This window comes from Caretta caretta, chromosome 2 (assembly GCF_965140235.1).
Source record: "Caretta caretta isolate rCarCar2 chromosome 2, rCarCar1.hap1, whole genome shotgun sequence".
Lineage (NCBI taxonomy): Eukaryota > Metazoa > Chordata > Testudines > Cheloniidae > Caretta > Caretta caretta.
In genome coordinates, this window is record NC_134207.1 from 88,985,453 (window position 1) to 89,001,601 (window position 16,149).

Here is a 16,149-nt window from a genome sequence, read left to right on the forward strand (position 1 = left end):
GGACAAGGTGCAGCTCCGGCCACACCCCAAGTTCCTCCCTAAGGTGGTCTCCCAATTCCATCTGGGCCGGGACATTTGTCTATCGGTGTTCTTCCCAAAACTCCATATGGACTCGAGTCACCGCAGCTTGCACACCTTGGATGTGCGTTGAGCGCTGGCATTCTATTTGGAGCACACAAAGCCCTTTCGCAAATTGGCGCAGCTGTTTGTGGCTGTAGCCAAGAGGGTAAAAGGCCTCCCTGTGTCGGCGCAGTGGATTTCGTCTTGGATTACAACCTGCATCCGGGCGTGCTATAAGCTCACAGGTGTTCCGGCCCCGGTGGTCATGGCCCACTCGACCAGGGTGCAGGCGACTTCCACGGTGTTCCTGGCACAGGCCCCGATCCAGGAGATCTGCAGAGCAGTCACCTGGTCTTCAGTGCACACCTTCACGTCCGACTACACGGTCAACCAGCAGGCCAGAGAGGACGCAGCGGTTGGCAGAGCAGTCCTCTGAGCAGTTCTTCCGTGACTCCTACCCTCCTCCAGAGGTAAGCTTGTAATTCACCTAATGTGGAATGGACGTGAACAAGCACTCAAAGAAGAAAAAACAGTTACTTACTTTCTCATAACTGTTCTTTGAGATGTGGTGTTCACATCCATTCCACCACCCAGCGTCCTACCCCTCTGTCGGAGTCGCCGGCAAGAAGGAACTGGAGGGAGTCGGGCCAGCGGGGGTATATATGCGGGGCGCAGTGGCACCACTCGGGGGGCCTGCCAGCCCGATGGGAGCCGCTAAGGGGAAAAGTTTCCGACACTCGTGCACGTGGCACGCATATACCTCATGTGGAATGGATGTGAACAACACATCTTGAAGAACAACAGTTACGAGAAAGTAAGTAACTGATTTTTTTTGCACTGTCAGTGAGGTATACGCACTAATTTTTGGGGTGCAATTTAGGCACAACCTTTGAGAATTTGTGTATCATATGCAAAAGCAATGTGTAATGCATGAGAAATTGCTGTGACATTTAGCTTATTGTGTACTTGCAACATTCAGATTTCAAATGTAAATTTGGCCATTTTGGAATGTATTTATTGTGGGGTCCAAAATACTAAAGGGACATAATACATGTATGAAATGTTTATTTTTCAGCTTCCTCAGAGGAAGGGGGGAAAAAGCCGTCCACGTCCTCAATCCTCATTTTGCTGCCTCTGAATTGAAAAATGACTGAAACAAGTAGTCTATGAAATGTGATACTCATAATTCTTGCATGTAGGCTGGTTTCTAATTCATAAGAATCAAACTGGATATATTTAAAAAGCCTTCAAAAACAGATTCAACACGGGGGGGGGGAAAACAATCAGATGTTTTATTTTAGTCAGGTTGGTATTGATTGTGGTCCAGCAAAAAGCGATGAGGTGGCTGGTCTTGGGGTGGCTTATCATCAGATGCTAATTTCTGCAAACTTCTTGCTCTGGCGGAGTGTGATAAATGTGTAAAGCAAGTCCTCCCAGAACCATAAGGCTCTATCAGAAGAATAATAGACTGGAGCTGACAAGAGGCAGGCTTTTGAGGGGGGAGCAGAGAGATTTGAGTGGAATGAGTAATATTTAGACAAAACCCTGGCCGTGTGGATGATATTTGTTTAAATGTCCTCTTGAGGCAAGGGAATCAGCATGGATTAGCGTCTTCTGGAGAGAAAAGAGGTGAGAGGGGGTGTTCAGTGTCTCGGCAGCAGAGCTTTGGAACTGGCCTGCAAAGGCAACAAGAACTGAAGCACTTTGGAAAATGTAATCTGGGTTCACTGAAAATTTTAAATCATTGTCAAGGTGCAAATGTAGCGTGCTGTTCAGTGGTGCGGTGGTGGAGTAACGCTAGATAGTAGTTCATGTTGTGTTGTGTTTGTGTGTTTTTATTTTAGTGAGTTTGTGTCCTGATATAGATAATGTTAGAGTGTTATTCAGTGGATGTCTTATCTGGGACACCATGGTAAATGGAATTTGTGCCTTGTGGTTTCTGTCCCAGTTGTAGCAAATGCATTAATAAGAGGAAGAGATGCTGGAATTTAACAGAAAATCTTATGTCTATAATTGTCTCCCAGTGCTGTAGCAATGCTGCTTCCAAAAACAAATCTACAACAGTTATGCAGATGACATCTATAAATACCACAATACTGCAGTTCTGTCAGGGGCCTGATTTGCAAAGATGAGCATGCAGAATTGCAGACACTGTACCATGTGTCTAAAATTGCATACACAAACAGACATAGTTAGAAAAGATAAATATTTTCATATTCGTTAATCAAGGTACAATCACCGGGCATGATCTGACGTGGTGCTGAGCAGCCCCATTCCCCACTGAAGTTACTCTGAGTTCTTGCCACTTATCAGAACTAAGCCCAATGTTTATAACATAAATAAAAGATATGAAGAAACTTTGAGTTTCAGAGTGATGAAAAGCTGTGCAATTCTTCATGTGTCTACTAAATTACATTATAGCACATGCAATTTATTGCTTTAAAAAAATCATCCTCCATAATAAGGCAGAAACAGGCTAATTGTGGGGAAAAAAGATTTAAACCTTTTTAAAGTGCTTATAAAACTATATCACCTCTGAAAGTGCATTCAGTCTTTCACCAGTAGTTCCAACTATTATTACATATTTCATACTTTCAAGGTTCCCACTCATGCTGCCATCTTATCGATAAATAGCATAAGAGATTGGGGTTTTTTTTCTTGTCCCATTTTGCGGGCATGGTCTACTCTTGATGTGCACGTAGCTATGTAACTCATTAACACTAGTGAAGAACAGAGTATCGACTCCTTCTAGCAAGTTACCATTTTTATTGATATATCAAATAAGTAAAGGCATGTTGGGAAAAAGACAAACAAAATATAAATGTAAGGATTTTCAGCTTCCAATTTCATGAACCGCAAGACAAACAATATCTTTCTAATTCCCTAAATATGACATTACTGTAGAGAGAGTGATCTAAAAATCAAATGTATTTTGAAATAATTACTTGCACATTTGTAGATAAATTCTGCTATTGCCATTTCCTAACCATATCGGAGGGGTTTTTTAATGATTATTATTGGCAATAAAGAGTTACCAGTGGAATAGTTGTTTTCAACAGATAAAATTGCTGCTAGACTTCACACGGCTCTGGATAATCTCAAATTAATGAAGCAGGCAACATGCTTTTCTGAAATTGCACATGAACTGGCCTGATGCATTGATTCTCGTAAATCGTATTCTAAAAGAATCCTAATTAGAATAACAGAGCAAGAACACAAAGATCACTAAAGAAAAACATCTTTCTCTTGCTACATGGGGAAACTGACTCAATATAACTCCTGCACATCAAGAAGAGATTAGTCTTCAAAGAATTTTAAAGCTCCTGAGTTTAAAGAAGAAAAGAAAAGAAAATCTGCCTTTGGATATGTATGCAGCTCCAATTGAAATCAATGGTTTTCCACTCACTTCCAACACCAAAATTTGGGCTTATGTAGTGAAAATGTTTGTCGATGTATTAATACACAAGAAAAAGTAGACATGGTAGATAATATGATAACTTTGCATTGGTCAGTTTCTGTATACAGGATAAGGGGTTAAAAATTAGAGCAGGGCTAAACTTATCAGACCAACACTTTACTCGCTGAAAAATGCAGGTTTGGTCAACCCCAAATACTTTGCAAATTTGACATGAATTCACCTAATAGTTTCAAAACTTACATGCCATTCACAAAATGGCTGGAGGAGGAGGTGGTAGTGATGGTGATAGTGCCCTTTTTATAACTTTTAGCCCTGTGGTCGGGGAACTACTTGGAATGTGAGAGACCCAGGATCAATCGTCCTGAAGAAGAGATTTGAAGCTGGGTTTCCTTCATCCCAGATGAGTGCTTTGACCACTGGGCTAAAGTTACAAGGAGTGTACCACTACCTACTCCTCCCCCTTCCCATTTTGTGAATCTAACCCTTTAAAAATGATTGAAAAAGTCTGTTTGGGGTCAAACAAAACATGTTCCATTTGACCCTAAATAGATTTTTTCAATTCACCAAAATTGTTCGCAATTTTTGGATTCAGTTAGACCCAAACTGAAATTTTTATTTCTATTATTTTTCACAACTGCCAGAAAACTGAAAAAATCAGTTTATTCCCCCAGCTCTATAAAAAAATCTCTCTTTTCAGGCATAGAACAGACGTGCACAAGTCAATTATACAGCAGAGTACCAATTAAAGAAGGAATCACTTGGCCCAGAGAGAGTGTATGGTAGCTTTAATTGGCTGATAAAAGGTTAGAATGCACCCTTTCAGGCCTCAAATAGTCCTGTTTCTGCTCTGACAAGTAACTTTTTGTGTTGCAAAGTTTTCCATATCAAGTTACAGTTACATGTGAGAAGGAAAGAAGTGAGTTTGACTGTCAGATCCATAACTGGGAATTAGCCAAGACCTAAATGTGTGGCAAAGACCCAAAATGAGAGAGACAAAAAGTGATTAGTGCAGGAAAGTAAGTGCTGTGAGATTAATTTCTTTGGTGTAAATAACTAAGTCTGTGACCTTAGCTTCATGATTGAAATAATTATTGTTAATAAAATTGAAGGGGACACCCAATTGGTATGGAACATAAGTAATTTTGAGACTGAGTGAGTAATGTCATTAAAAATGAGAGATATTTGAGAGGTCTGGTCAGGTCCCAGAGTGAGTTTGCAAGACTAACATTTAGAATAAAGATGAAATACAATAAACAGGGATTCCACTACTTGACTGGTTTAGAGTCACTTTTCAAAATAGAAATGTTAGTAAGGTACAGCTGTAACTTGTGTAAAAGCCTGTCCCATAGCTGACGAAAGGGACCGTTTTGACCTGGAACATTATGTGTTACATGTAATAAATGAGATCACATTATCTGATTTATTTTTTTTTAAAAGGTACAGTATGGCTGATCTCTCTGCAAGGATGCTAAAAGTGAATACCTTTCATCACAGTGGATTGGATACACTACCAGATACTATAAGTAGCTTATAAACAGGCTCTGATTCTGTAACCTTGTAGTAGTTCCAATTACTTCAATGACACTGCTTATATAAGGGCAGCAGGATCAGGCCTGAAAGGAAAATACAACATGCAACATTAAGATCCTATTTTTATATTTTATTAGGAAGCCACATAAGAAATCCTCACATATATTTAAGGCATTGCTACATATGTGCACATCCTGCTTTGCTTATAACTGTATATATAACTGTAAATCATGAAGATGTCTGTCCGACAGATTTTTTTACACCATTAACACACGCTTTCCACTAAACATGTCCCTTTGTCCTACTGATCAGCTCAGGGATTCCCATGTTTTACCTGTACATAATGTATCGATACAGGCTCAACTTGAGCAGGAGACGAGACTTCACCAAGAGGAGCAAGAAAAGTTTACAGAGAGGATCATTCAGGTAAATGCAAAACCCATCCACTAGTACAGACATTTGGCCAGAGCCTGCACAATGAAACATTTTTTGTCAAAAACAAGGGAATTATGTCTACATGTTACTACTATTCACTTCCAAAAGCGTCAACTTTAGTTATTTATTTTCACTCATCTGAGGAAATGAAGAATCTAGAAGCTGGTTGAAAGTAAATTGACCTAATTTCTGTATCTTTGTGCCCCTGGGTATCTTCTTGTTAGCGAAATCAGCCAAAAGAACCTGCATGAGCTGCTACATTTGTGATCACATAAGAAGTGGCTGCTGCTTCTTTACCCCTTCAGCTGTTCATGAGACAGTGGAACAGCACGTGCTTGAACTCCAGGAGCACAGTTGGATGTTGTAGGCCTGATTCTTGTCTCACTTAGTGTAAATCAGACGCTCCCTGAATTCAGTGGCGTTACAGCAGTGTACAGGAGATGAAAATCAGGACCTCTTTATTTCTCAATGCTTTCCTTCCCCGTCTTTTATTGCTCATGTTCAGTGTACATATCATGAAATTGGCTATATTTCCCCCACCTTTTTGAAGACTTGGATTCATAGATCTTGGCTGTTTTTAACCAAATCTCCATTTCAGTTCAATGGAACAAGGCTCTGTTAACCCAAGTTATATTCATTTACACATTCAAAAACTAAGCTTACAATAGTTTCCTTTTTAGTATATTGTTTCTGGCAACATTAAGTGGCAATGGACTAAAGTCTGCCTTCCGTATGCAACTCCATGTGCACGACTGGGAGTTGTACACACAACTTTTGGCCCATAATATCCATTTTTGTTTTAAACTACTTTTAAGGTCGATTATAAACCTGTAAATTGCATATTGGTGAGTAAATATTCCTGATTTAATCAGTAATTTATTTACAAGGGTTTACTGTTACTGAGAGTATTTATTAATAAGCCAGTTTTACTCCAAAATCCCTCTAACAGAAGAGGTGACGGATTGTATGTGCATTTTGGATAACTGATTTTGTTAGCTTATCTGCATAGGTGCTGTGTCTTTGCATTATGACAGGTCCAAAACTTTTAAAAGGGTTCATTACTTAGTAAAGTGCTTGTCATGGAATGGGAGGTCGCAAATAGGATTCTGAATGTTTTAGGGGTAATTAGATGCATATTTTATTTTATTTTACTTGTAATAGGAATTATTGGTCTGGTTTTCTGTCCCCTTTCCTGAAGATGAACCTTCCAAGTGTTCTCTATAGCTATGAGGTGTTTGTTGCAGGATATATTCTGTATGGTTTAAGGAATTGTAGTGGCTAGTTTACTATGGCTTTCATTTGTACTGGATTGGTAACCAACAAGAGAGGCAGTTATTTAATAGACTCATGATATGACAGGAAACAAAATAATATGAAATGGCATCTATAAACAATGGCTCTGCATTCCTTTTCTAAATGCCTTTCCCTCATTAGTAAGCATCCGCATTCAGTTAAAACAGAAATATATTGGCATTCATATAGGAGTATGTGACTGCTGAAAGGTAATTTATGTAACTCTTATGGTTGCCAGATCAATCCATTGCCTGTTTTTCACTTATACAGTAAGACGTTGCATTCAAGAATGACTTTTCTGGCCGATGTTTGGTGTCAAATAAATTATAATAGGGTTTAAATTGCAAACTGTGAGACTGTGAGCTATTCTTGGTGCTTATGGGGTTGGAACTCAGACTATTCTGAGTCTCAGTATGCTTGTATCTTCAAGCACAGTGTGCATCTATGCTTCAGCCTTGTGCAGAAACTGTAGGAGTTCACCATGAAGCAGCTCAAACAGCCCTTCAAGTATGAATCCTCAGTGCTAATGTAAAAAGGCCAAGACTTGTGTTTGATAGCTAATATAAAAGACAAGGGAGCTCTGTTTCTTGAGAGTGAGATGAAGATACATTCTTAACAAAAGGAGTGATTGTGCAGGGAGGGGAGGAAAATTGAAATTCTTGTGTGTTGTAGGGATTATTATACTCTCATTTTATAGGAGTAGGTAGAAATTCAGTCATCAAATGAGTTTTGAATGAAGCAGTTTTAGGGTCAGGTCCACGCAGGGAACATACTGAAAAGATGCAATGAAGATGAAGAGTGGAAGGAAAGTATGTTGGACATAAACGTGTTTTATGTAGCAGCATTGTTGTTGTGCATCTTTAAAGTGAATTAACTGTGTACATTCCCTCAGCAGGTTATTTGCATATGGTTAATTAACTGAGGGCTGTAAGCTGTGGTCTTTTGATTCTTCAAAAGTCAGGGCTCTTGCCAAATAAAGTAGCTAATATTGATTGAAATTAGAGGTTTCAGGTTGTCTCACCCATCAGCAGCACCCGATTGATATTGTGTGTATTGTTCCATTAAAGCTGGAGGAGGAGCATCTGCAGACCTTGCGGAGGAAAGATTTGGAGGTGCAGAGCTTGACTTTGCAGAATAAATTGGAGGAGAAGACCTGGAGTCAGGAGAAAAGTTTGATGCAGCAAGAACTCAGGCATTTCAAGCAGAATACCTTCCTGCTGTATGTGAAACTGAAGTGGCTGCTGAAACACTGGCAGCAAGGCAAGCAAATAGAAGAGGAAGGGGAGGACATACTGGAGGTAACAGGCCCGTCTTATTCAGTGGAGTGAAACTGCAAAGATGAGTGGAGTTTCTAGTTCTGTCATGAGCAAAAAAACAGATATCCCTGTTTTGCATGCAAACCTCAACTCAACCAATTATGGAGCCGCACCAGCCCTCCATAATCATGAGTTTAAAACGGACTGAAATGGAATTTGAAGTTAAAGTTACTGGCCTTTTAAAAATCATTTTGTAAAGAGGGATAACATCTGACATCTCTGAATTACTGCTCTCTCATCTTTAAAACAAACCCCCCAGCTAGCACAATTATATGGAGCAATAAGTGTATTAGTGGGCTAATGGATTAAAATCTGTTTGGATGGTTTGAGTGATGTTGCTTTTTTCACGTTTATGTACAGTGTACTCCTCAAAAAGCCCTCAGGAATACAGATGAAGAGGTGCTCTGTTTTCATACTGGCAGTAGAGTCACACAGCTTCTTGTGTGAATTCAGCAGTGATTCATCCATCAGTAAGCACCACTCTGAAAGAAGGCACCCAGAACCACCTATACACATTGGGAAATCTTGGCCTTATTAAATAAAATGACTGGGAGAAAGGCATTTTCGTAGTCTGCTGCTCTAAGTAAAATTCCTGGGGAGGGGAGAAGTATCCTTCAAGTTCATAATATTCCGAAACCACCTTCTAAGTAATTGTTTCATGTATTGCTAATATTTGTGTACCTCCTGTCCGTGGTGCCTTTTCTTTCAGCATTTGAATCATAGAGTATCAGGGTTGGAAGGGACCTCAGGAGGTCGTCTAATCCAGCCCCCCTGCTCCAAGCAGGACCAATCCCCAACTTTTGCCCCAGATACCTAAATGGCCCTCTCAAGGATTGAACTCACAACTCTGGGTTTAGCATGCCAACGCTCAAACCACTGAGCTATCCCTCACCAACTGATTCCTGGCCTACAGTTGCTGCAGGTGTTTGTGCTACCAAATTAGGCCGAATGAATAATCTTCAAGACAGGAGTGACCATTTATAGATGCTGCAATGCTCTTCTGCTTCTGTGTAAACTAAATCCACACCTAATAGCAAAACATCTTTTCTATGGCTTCAGTGATTTCAGTGTGTCGGGTTGTGTTCATGTTATGTTGTGTAATAACATTCTCACTGGCATACAGAATGTGACTTAATAAATTGCAACCCACAAGGAGATCCCTTTTCTCCAGCCTTCAGTAGATTTTTTTTTTTTTTTGGTCACTGCACAGTTAATACAGGAACAGTGTCTGTGGAGTTCATTCTCTTGCCATTTTAGATTGAGCACCTCGATGCCCTACCAGAATTTGGCATTCAGTCTGAACGAAAGGGAGATGACCCAGAACGAGATGAGGAGGAGGATGACGTTGTGTTTGCACTGACGGATTATTCCCAACATTCCACAGCGGAGAGCACTGACCATGGACCACAGCTGCAGACTGCAGAACTATTGCAGCATCAAAAGCAGGTATCACACCAGAAGGGAGTTACACATCATGCCTTGGGAATTAATGCTGTAGATTTTTTTAGTGGCATTCATTTTGTTTTGCTGATGTTCTATTTTATCTAAGTACCTAGAATTGTACACAACTTCAATCCTAGCTACACAGCAACTTTAATGGGTTTCATCCATTATATCTATATTTAATAGGGAGTCATGTGATTACTACTGTCCTCTTGACAGATGCTAGGAGTGAAAAATCCCATTTCCTCTTGTGGCTGCTTGCCCAGAAAAATATATCAATATCTGATGGCTTGCAGAATTTACAGACTCATCTTTCCTGAGCATTTTATCATCTAGCCATTAGAAAGGAGGGGTGCTTTTTATTTCATTTAAATATTTTAAGAATCTGGCACATGTATTTAATGTCTTCCTTAAAAATGAAAGAAAAGTAATGCCAAAGTTCTGTTACATTATTGGATTAAATATTAAATTCTATTCTGTACAGGCTTTTATACTGTGGTCATCGGCAAACTATCTGAGCATCTTCCAGTAGTGTACTAAGCCATGTGACTACACAACTGTCACATGTAGTTTGTTCCCTCATCCTCTCCCCAAAGAAAGAAGTGGTGTGGAATGGAGTGTCTTGCTTTGGTACGATGTGGTGTTTTGTTTATATGATCCGTTGCTATGTATTTGTTAGAGAAGGCAAGGTCAAAGAAATGAGCCTTGCCCTTGGAGTAGAAGGTGGGGAGATTTGTGATGGTCCTTGATTCTTGGGAAAGTTGATTCCACAGTTTTGGACCACTCTTGGAGAAAGTTCAAGCTTTACTCTTATCAGAGTGAGAGTTTTAGACTATCTTTTAGATACTCTGGGTCCAGGCCATGGAGAACTTTGAAGATAAGGACCAAATGTGCAGGACCTCATCTAATTTACCAGATAGCCCTGCCTTGTGCATTGTGCACCTTGTTAACCTGTGTACTGGATATGGATAATGGGGGTATGGGGGTAGAGTTAAGGCTTTTAACATAATTCTTTGTGAGAAATTTCCTAGGAATTTTAAAAAGGAAGAGGCTAAAACAGAGACCTTCCATTATGTGGAACCACAGTAGAATGTTGTGTCTAGCAGAAGATGCATATTCAGTGAGCTAAATGCTACTGTAACCACGCTGCTGTGTGCTTTTCAGCCTATGGCTGGCGTAACAGACTCACCACAGCAGCGCCTCATGGTGGTTCGTTTGGGAATTAGCTCTTTCACATTCGCTAGTGGTGTCTCGTCCACCGTTACTCTCTGGTCTCCACCATCCTCACAGTCGGACCCTCATCACTCCCAGACCATGCCGTCCGCTTCTGGACACTGCCCTCTGGCTGTGCCTGCTCCACTGGCTCTCCCCCACTTCCAGGGGACCAGCAGCTTCTGGTTCTATCACTCGCCTCAATGGCTCACTGGAGTCCTCAGTCTAGCCCCTTCCTCCAAGGGCAAACTGCAGTCTAGCTTAGCCACCCTCATCACTGGGAAGTGGGGGAGGGGCCCAGGCCTGCCCGCCCACTACTCTGGGCCCCGAACCAGGGACCTTCTAGCACAGGGGTGGGCAAACTTTTTGGCCCGAGGGCCACATCTGTATGAAAATTGTATGGCGGGCTGTGAATGCTCATAAAATTGGAGGTTGGGGTACGAGAGGGGGGTCAGCGCTCCAGCTGGGGGTGCGGACTCTGAGTTGGGGACAGAAATGAGGAGTTCAGGGTGCAGGAGGGGGCTCTGAGCTGGGGAGGGGATTGGGGTGTGAGGCAGGGGATTAGGGCTCTGGCAGGGGTTGCAGACTCTGGGGTGGGGCTAGGGATGAGGGGCTGGGGGTGTAGGAGGGTGCTCTGGGCTGAGACCGAGGGGTTCAGAGGGCAGGAAGGGGATCAGGGCTAGGGCATGAGGTTGAGGCACAGGAGGGGGTCAGGGCTGCAGGCTCTGGTCAGTGCTTACCTCAAGCAGCTCCTGCAAGCAGCAGCATGTCCCTCTCCGGCTCCTACTTGGAGGCGCGGCCAGGCAGCTCTGCACACTGCCCCATCTGTAGGCGCTGCTCCTGCAGCTCCCATTGGCTGTAGTCCCCGGCCAATGGGAGCTGCAGGGGCGGCGCTTTGGGTAGGAGCAGTGTGCAGAGCCCCCTGCCTGCCCTTATGTGTAGGAGCCATATGGGGTCATGCTGCTGCTTCCGGGAGCCAGACGGTGCCACGGCACACATGGAGCGGGGCAAACCCCCGAGCCTACTCCCCAGCGGGAGCTCAAGGGCTGGATTAAAATGTCTGATGGGCCGGATGCAGCCCCTGGGCCATAGTTTGCCCACCCCTGCTCTAGGAGCAGCCACTTACTGCCCTCCTCCAACTCTCCTCTACTGCCAGCTTCCCTGGGCCACTTCCCCCTATCCCCAGCACCTTCTCTGCCCCTTTGTGTCAGGGCCCCAGTCTCCCCCAGCCTTGCTCTGCTCTGCTCTGTCTTAGGTGCTTCTCTCTCTAAGAGCCGGTTCTTCTCCCTTTACCCTCCAGGGAGAGACTCTGCTCCTCTCTGGCCTGCAGCCTTCTTAGAGGGCCAAGCCTGGCCCTGATAGGCTGCTTTCAAGCCTCCACTTGATTGGCTCCCAATAAGCCCTTCCAGGATTGGCTGGGGCTCTGTACAGCCTCTCTGGCTTGCTTTAACCCCTTCCGTGCCAGAGTGGGGCAGGTGCCCCACTACACTACAGAATGAGGACTGGGGGAAACCACGGCATAGAGGGAGTCTGCAAGAAAATGAATACTGTCTCAGGCTGTATTAACTTTGCACTGGAATCTCCACAGGGTTTGGGAATGGGTAGGTGTGTCTGCATTCCCTACTCTTCTCCCTCTAACTTCCTCTACCCTCCCCAGGTCCGCAGACTATCCAAGTTCTCCATGGAGTCTGGAGAGGAAGGGCCATGGTGCTGTGGGGGCATGCTTTCCATTCACGTTGAAGGGCATCGACTCTCAGAGAGGCCCCCGCTATGTGAGGATCTACAGGGCATGATCTGGTCCTACACTATTAGTACAGTATTTGTAATGGCTGTGTGATCTAATAGATCCACTATAGGAAACAGTTTGTTTCCATCCTGTAGTAAGACTAGGATTGTTTCTAGGAGGTATACAGGACTCTTGCACCTACTTCTTAGGTTCAAGGCTTAGACTGTTTTTGTGTGTGTATGTGTGTGTGTGCGCGCGCGCACAACACACACGAAACCACAAAAGTATGGTCTATAGAGAGCTGCATACTGTTCTTGCAATCTATGAACAACTGGGGTGCATTTTGCCTTTGCTTTTTGACCTTCAGTAACTGAAAACTCCATTCTCTAGCTACAATGTAGTGAAAGATACCCAGAGCCTTTGTCCAGTAGATGTTTTCATGTAAAATGCGCTACCAAGATTTTTTTCATTTGGTTAGTCTAGCACTCGCATGTCTGACTTGGGAAGGGTTTAGTATTAATCATCCTGTTGGAGGTCAGAAGCTGCCCTTTCTGGGAATGTAGCTCACCAGTCCCTTATGTATCACCATGGTCTCCTCCCGAGAATGAGGCTGAGACAGGGCACTGAAAAGATGCTTATAAACATATCATATAACTGCATTCATCTTGTAGACTAAATTAGTCTACAAATGAGTAAAATAAATATAAACCAGTACCATCTCAATAAGCCTCAGCCATATATTAGCTTTTCAAGTACAACCTTAGACAGCAATCTCAGCAATCAAGAATATATGAATAAAATATGTCCTCTCTGAAAGAATCATTGCTCTGAGATTAATGTCAATTAAATTGGCAACAGTGGTAAGTAGCATGCATATAATTCATTTTTGTAAGTGTTACGTGCTCTTCTAATTCAGCATTTCCAGCAATCTCACTTAAGGAAATGACTCATAGTAACAAATCATGTCTCAGTACCCCTGCTGATAGAAGCAGATATTTTTAATGAATACTGCATGGGGCTCCGGTGGATTTGTGAGGGCAAACAAGTCTTCTACCTTCTAACCAGGAAATATATATTGTGTGACTACTGCAAGAATAGTAAGTTTGCTAAATATTACTTATTTCAAGAGCTATCCTGCATTTCATTGTCTGTTATACTGCACTGCATATACCACACTCCTCAGTTTCCAAGCACTCTGTATTTGACAGATACATTAAGAGTTAAAATGGTCTACTGCTATTGGGCTTCCAGCTAAGCGGCAAGAAAGGGTCATATCACTCTCTAATACAAAAAAGAGAAACTTTGTTGCAGGTTAATTCTGATCCTGTAGCCAATTTAGATCTCTGTAAGAGCCATATTCTGCTCTCAGATACACTATTATATGTTTGGCTCAAAATGTCAATTTTGCTGCAAAAGTAGGGCACAACACTGCATGCCCTCTATACTTGGAACTCCCACTAAATTCCATGAGCTTGCAGGATCTGGCCCTGACTCTATACACACTACAGAATTTCCAATATTAACTTCAGTTTATAAATTATTCCAGATTTTAAAAATCCTTCATTAATACTGTGACAGGTTTGGGCCAGATGGCTATAGGAGAGTAATAGAAGGCAGATATATTAGCCCCAGACTAAGTAGGTCCCTTTTCCCTGGGTAAGGTAACAGGGAAGGTTCCAGAACAATCAGGAACCTTCTGGAAACAATTAAGACAGACAGGCTGATTAGAACACCTTCAGCCAATCAAGAAGCTGCTAGAATCAATTAAGGCAGGCTAATCAGGGCACCTGGGTTTTAAAAAGGAACTCACTTCAGTTTGTGGTGTGTGTGTGAGAAGCTGGGAGCAAGAGGCACTAGGAGCCGAGAGTGAGAACGCGGACTGTTGGAGGACTGAGGAGTACAAGCATTATCAGACACCAGGAGGAAGGTCCTATGGTGAGGATAAAGAAGGTGTTGGGAGGAGGCCATGGGGAAGTAGCCCAGGAAGTTGTAGCTGTTGCACAGCTGTTCCAGGAGGCACTCTAGACAGCGGCATTCCACAGGGCCCTGGGCTGGAACCCGGAATAGAGGGCGGGCCCAGGTTCCCCCCAAATCCTCCCAACTCCTAGTCAGACACAGGAGGAGTCGACCTGGACTGTGGGTTCAGAAAAACGGCCAAGCTGAGGGCTGCCGTGGAGCTCCAAGGCGAGCAAATCCGCCAATAAGCCCAAGACCCACCAAGGTAGAGCAGGAACTTTGTCACGATACATACTTATTAGTGATAAAATTGGAGCAAAGAAGGTGTCACCCCACTTTCCCTCATGGAATCTCAGTACCAAAAGTGAGTTCCGTGGAAGCTCTGAGAGATGTCTGGATGCAACATGTGAGATAGATCTTGGCCACTCATAGCTGCTAAAAGCCACTGAGGAACACGTAGCTCATTTGTGGTTCATTTTGTCAACATCTCCCTCAAAGAGGTTAGCCTGCAAACCTCCCTGAACATGCAGTTATCCAGTCAGGCCTCAAGAAGCCAACACTTGACCCTAAAGATCCTGTTTTAGAGCTGTCAGCCACGCTGCTGTAGGATGCCTGTTCCATAGAGTCTGCCCTGGGAACAGACATCCCCCATTCTGGGACCCTAGAGGGAAGTACTTCCTTTCCAAAGACACACTCACTATTCTATACTATAGAATCGTAGAAATGTTGGGCTGGAAGGGACCTTGAGAAGTTACCATGTCTAGCCCCTTGTTCTGTGGCAGGACCAGGTAACCTAAACCATTCCTGACTAGTGTTTGTTCAGCTTGTTCTTAAAAACCTCTAGTGATGGGGATTCCACAGCCTTCCTAGGAAACATATTCCAGATCTTAACTATTTTTATAGCTAGACAGTTTTTCCTAATATCTAACCTATATCTCTCTTGCTACATAATAAGCCCATTACTACTTGCCCTACCTTCAGTGGACATGGAGAACAATTGAGCACTGTCCTCTTTATACCAGCCCTTAATATATTTGAAGACTGTTCTCTGGTTCCCCCTCAGTCTTATTTTTTCAAGATTATACATGCCCAGTTTTTTAAATCTTTCCTCATCAGTCAGGTTTTCCAAACCTTTTTATCATTTTTGTTGCTCCCCTCTGGACTCTTTCCAATTTGTTCCCATCTTTCCTAAAGTGTGGTGCCCATAATTGGACACAGGATTCCAGCTGAGGCCTCACCAATGCCAAGCAGAGCAGGATAATTACCTTTCGTGCCTTTCACATGATACTCCAATTAATGCGCCTCAGAATTATATTCGCCTTTTTCACAGCTGTATCACATTGTTGACTCATATTCAATTTGTGGTCACTATAACTCCCAGATCACTTTCAGCAGTACTACCTCCTAGCCCGTTATTCCCCATTTTGTAGCTTTGTATTTGATTTTTACTTCCAAAGTGAACTTTGCACTTACCTTTATTAAATTTCTTCTTCAATACTGACCAATTCTCCCAGTCCTTGCAACCCTCCCAATTTAGTGTCATCTTCAGATTTTATAAGTGTACTCTCCACTCTTTTATCCAAATCATTAATAAAAATATTTAATAATACTGGACTCAGGAATGACCTCTCTGAGACTAGATATGCCCTTCCCTTTTGACAGTGAACCACTGGTAACTACTCTTTGAGTACTGTCTTTTAACCAGTTGTGCACCAACCTTATAGTATTTTCATTTAGACCACATTGCCCTAGTGTGCTTA

The 16,149-nt window shown here is 42.7% G+C and overlaps 1 protein-coding gene across 7 annotated transcripts in view; it reads left to right on the forward strand.

Moving 5' to 3' along the window:
• Positions 1 to 16,149, forward strand: part of MTCL1 (microtubule crosslinking factor 1) — a 188,127-nt gene that overhangs the window by 132,688 nt on the left and 39,290 nt on the right. For 4 of the 7 annotated variants that reach the window (XR_007355269.2, XM_048840282.2, XM_048840284.2 and 1 more), the window contains 3 exons: positions 5,366 to 5,434; positions 7,804 to 8,034; positions 9,310 to 9,498. Coding sequence is in view for 6 of the 7 variants with exons in the window: in XM_048840282.2 (XP_048696239.2) it covers positions 5,366 to 5,434; positions 7,804 to 8,034; positions 9,310 to 9,498 (489 nt within the window). In the remaining variant the exon portion in view is untranslated. The remainder of the gene's footprint in view (positions 1 to 5,365; positions 5,435 to 7,803; positions 8,035 to 9,309; positions 9,499 to 16,149) is intronic. The other 3 variants (XM_048840283.2, XM_048840286.2, XM_048840288.2) reach the window with 1 other exon arrangement.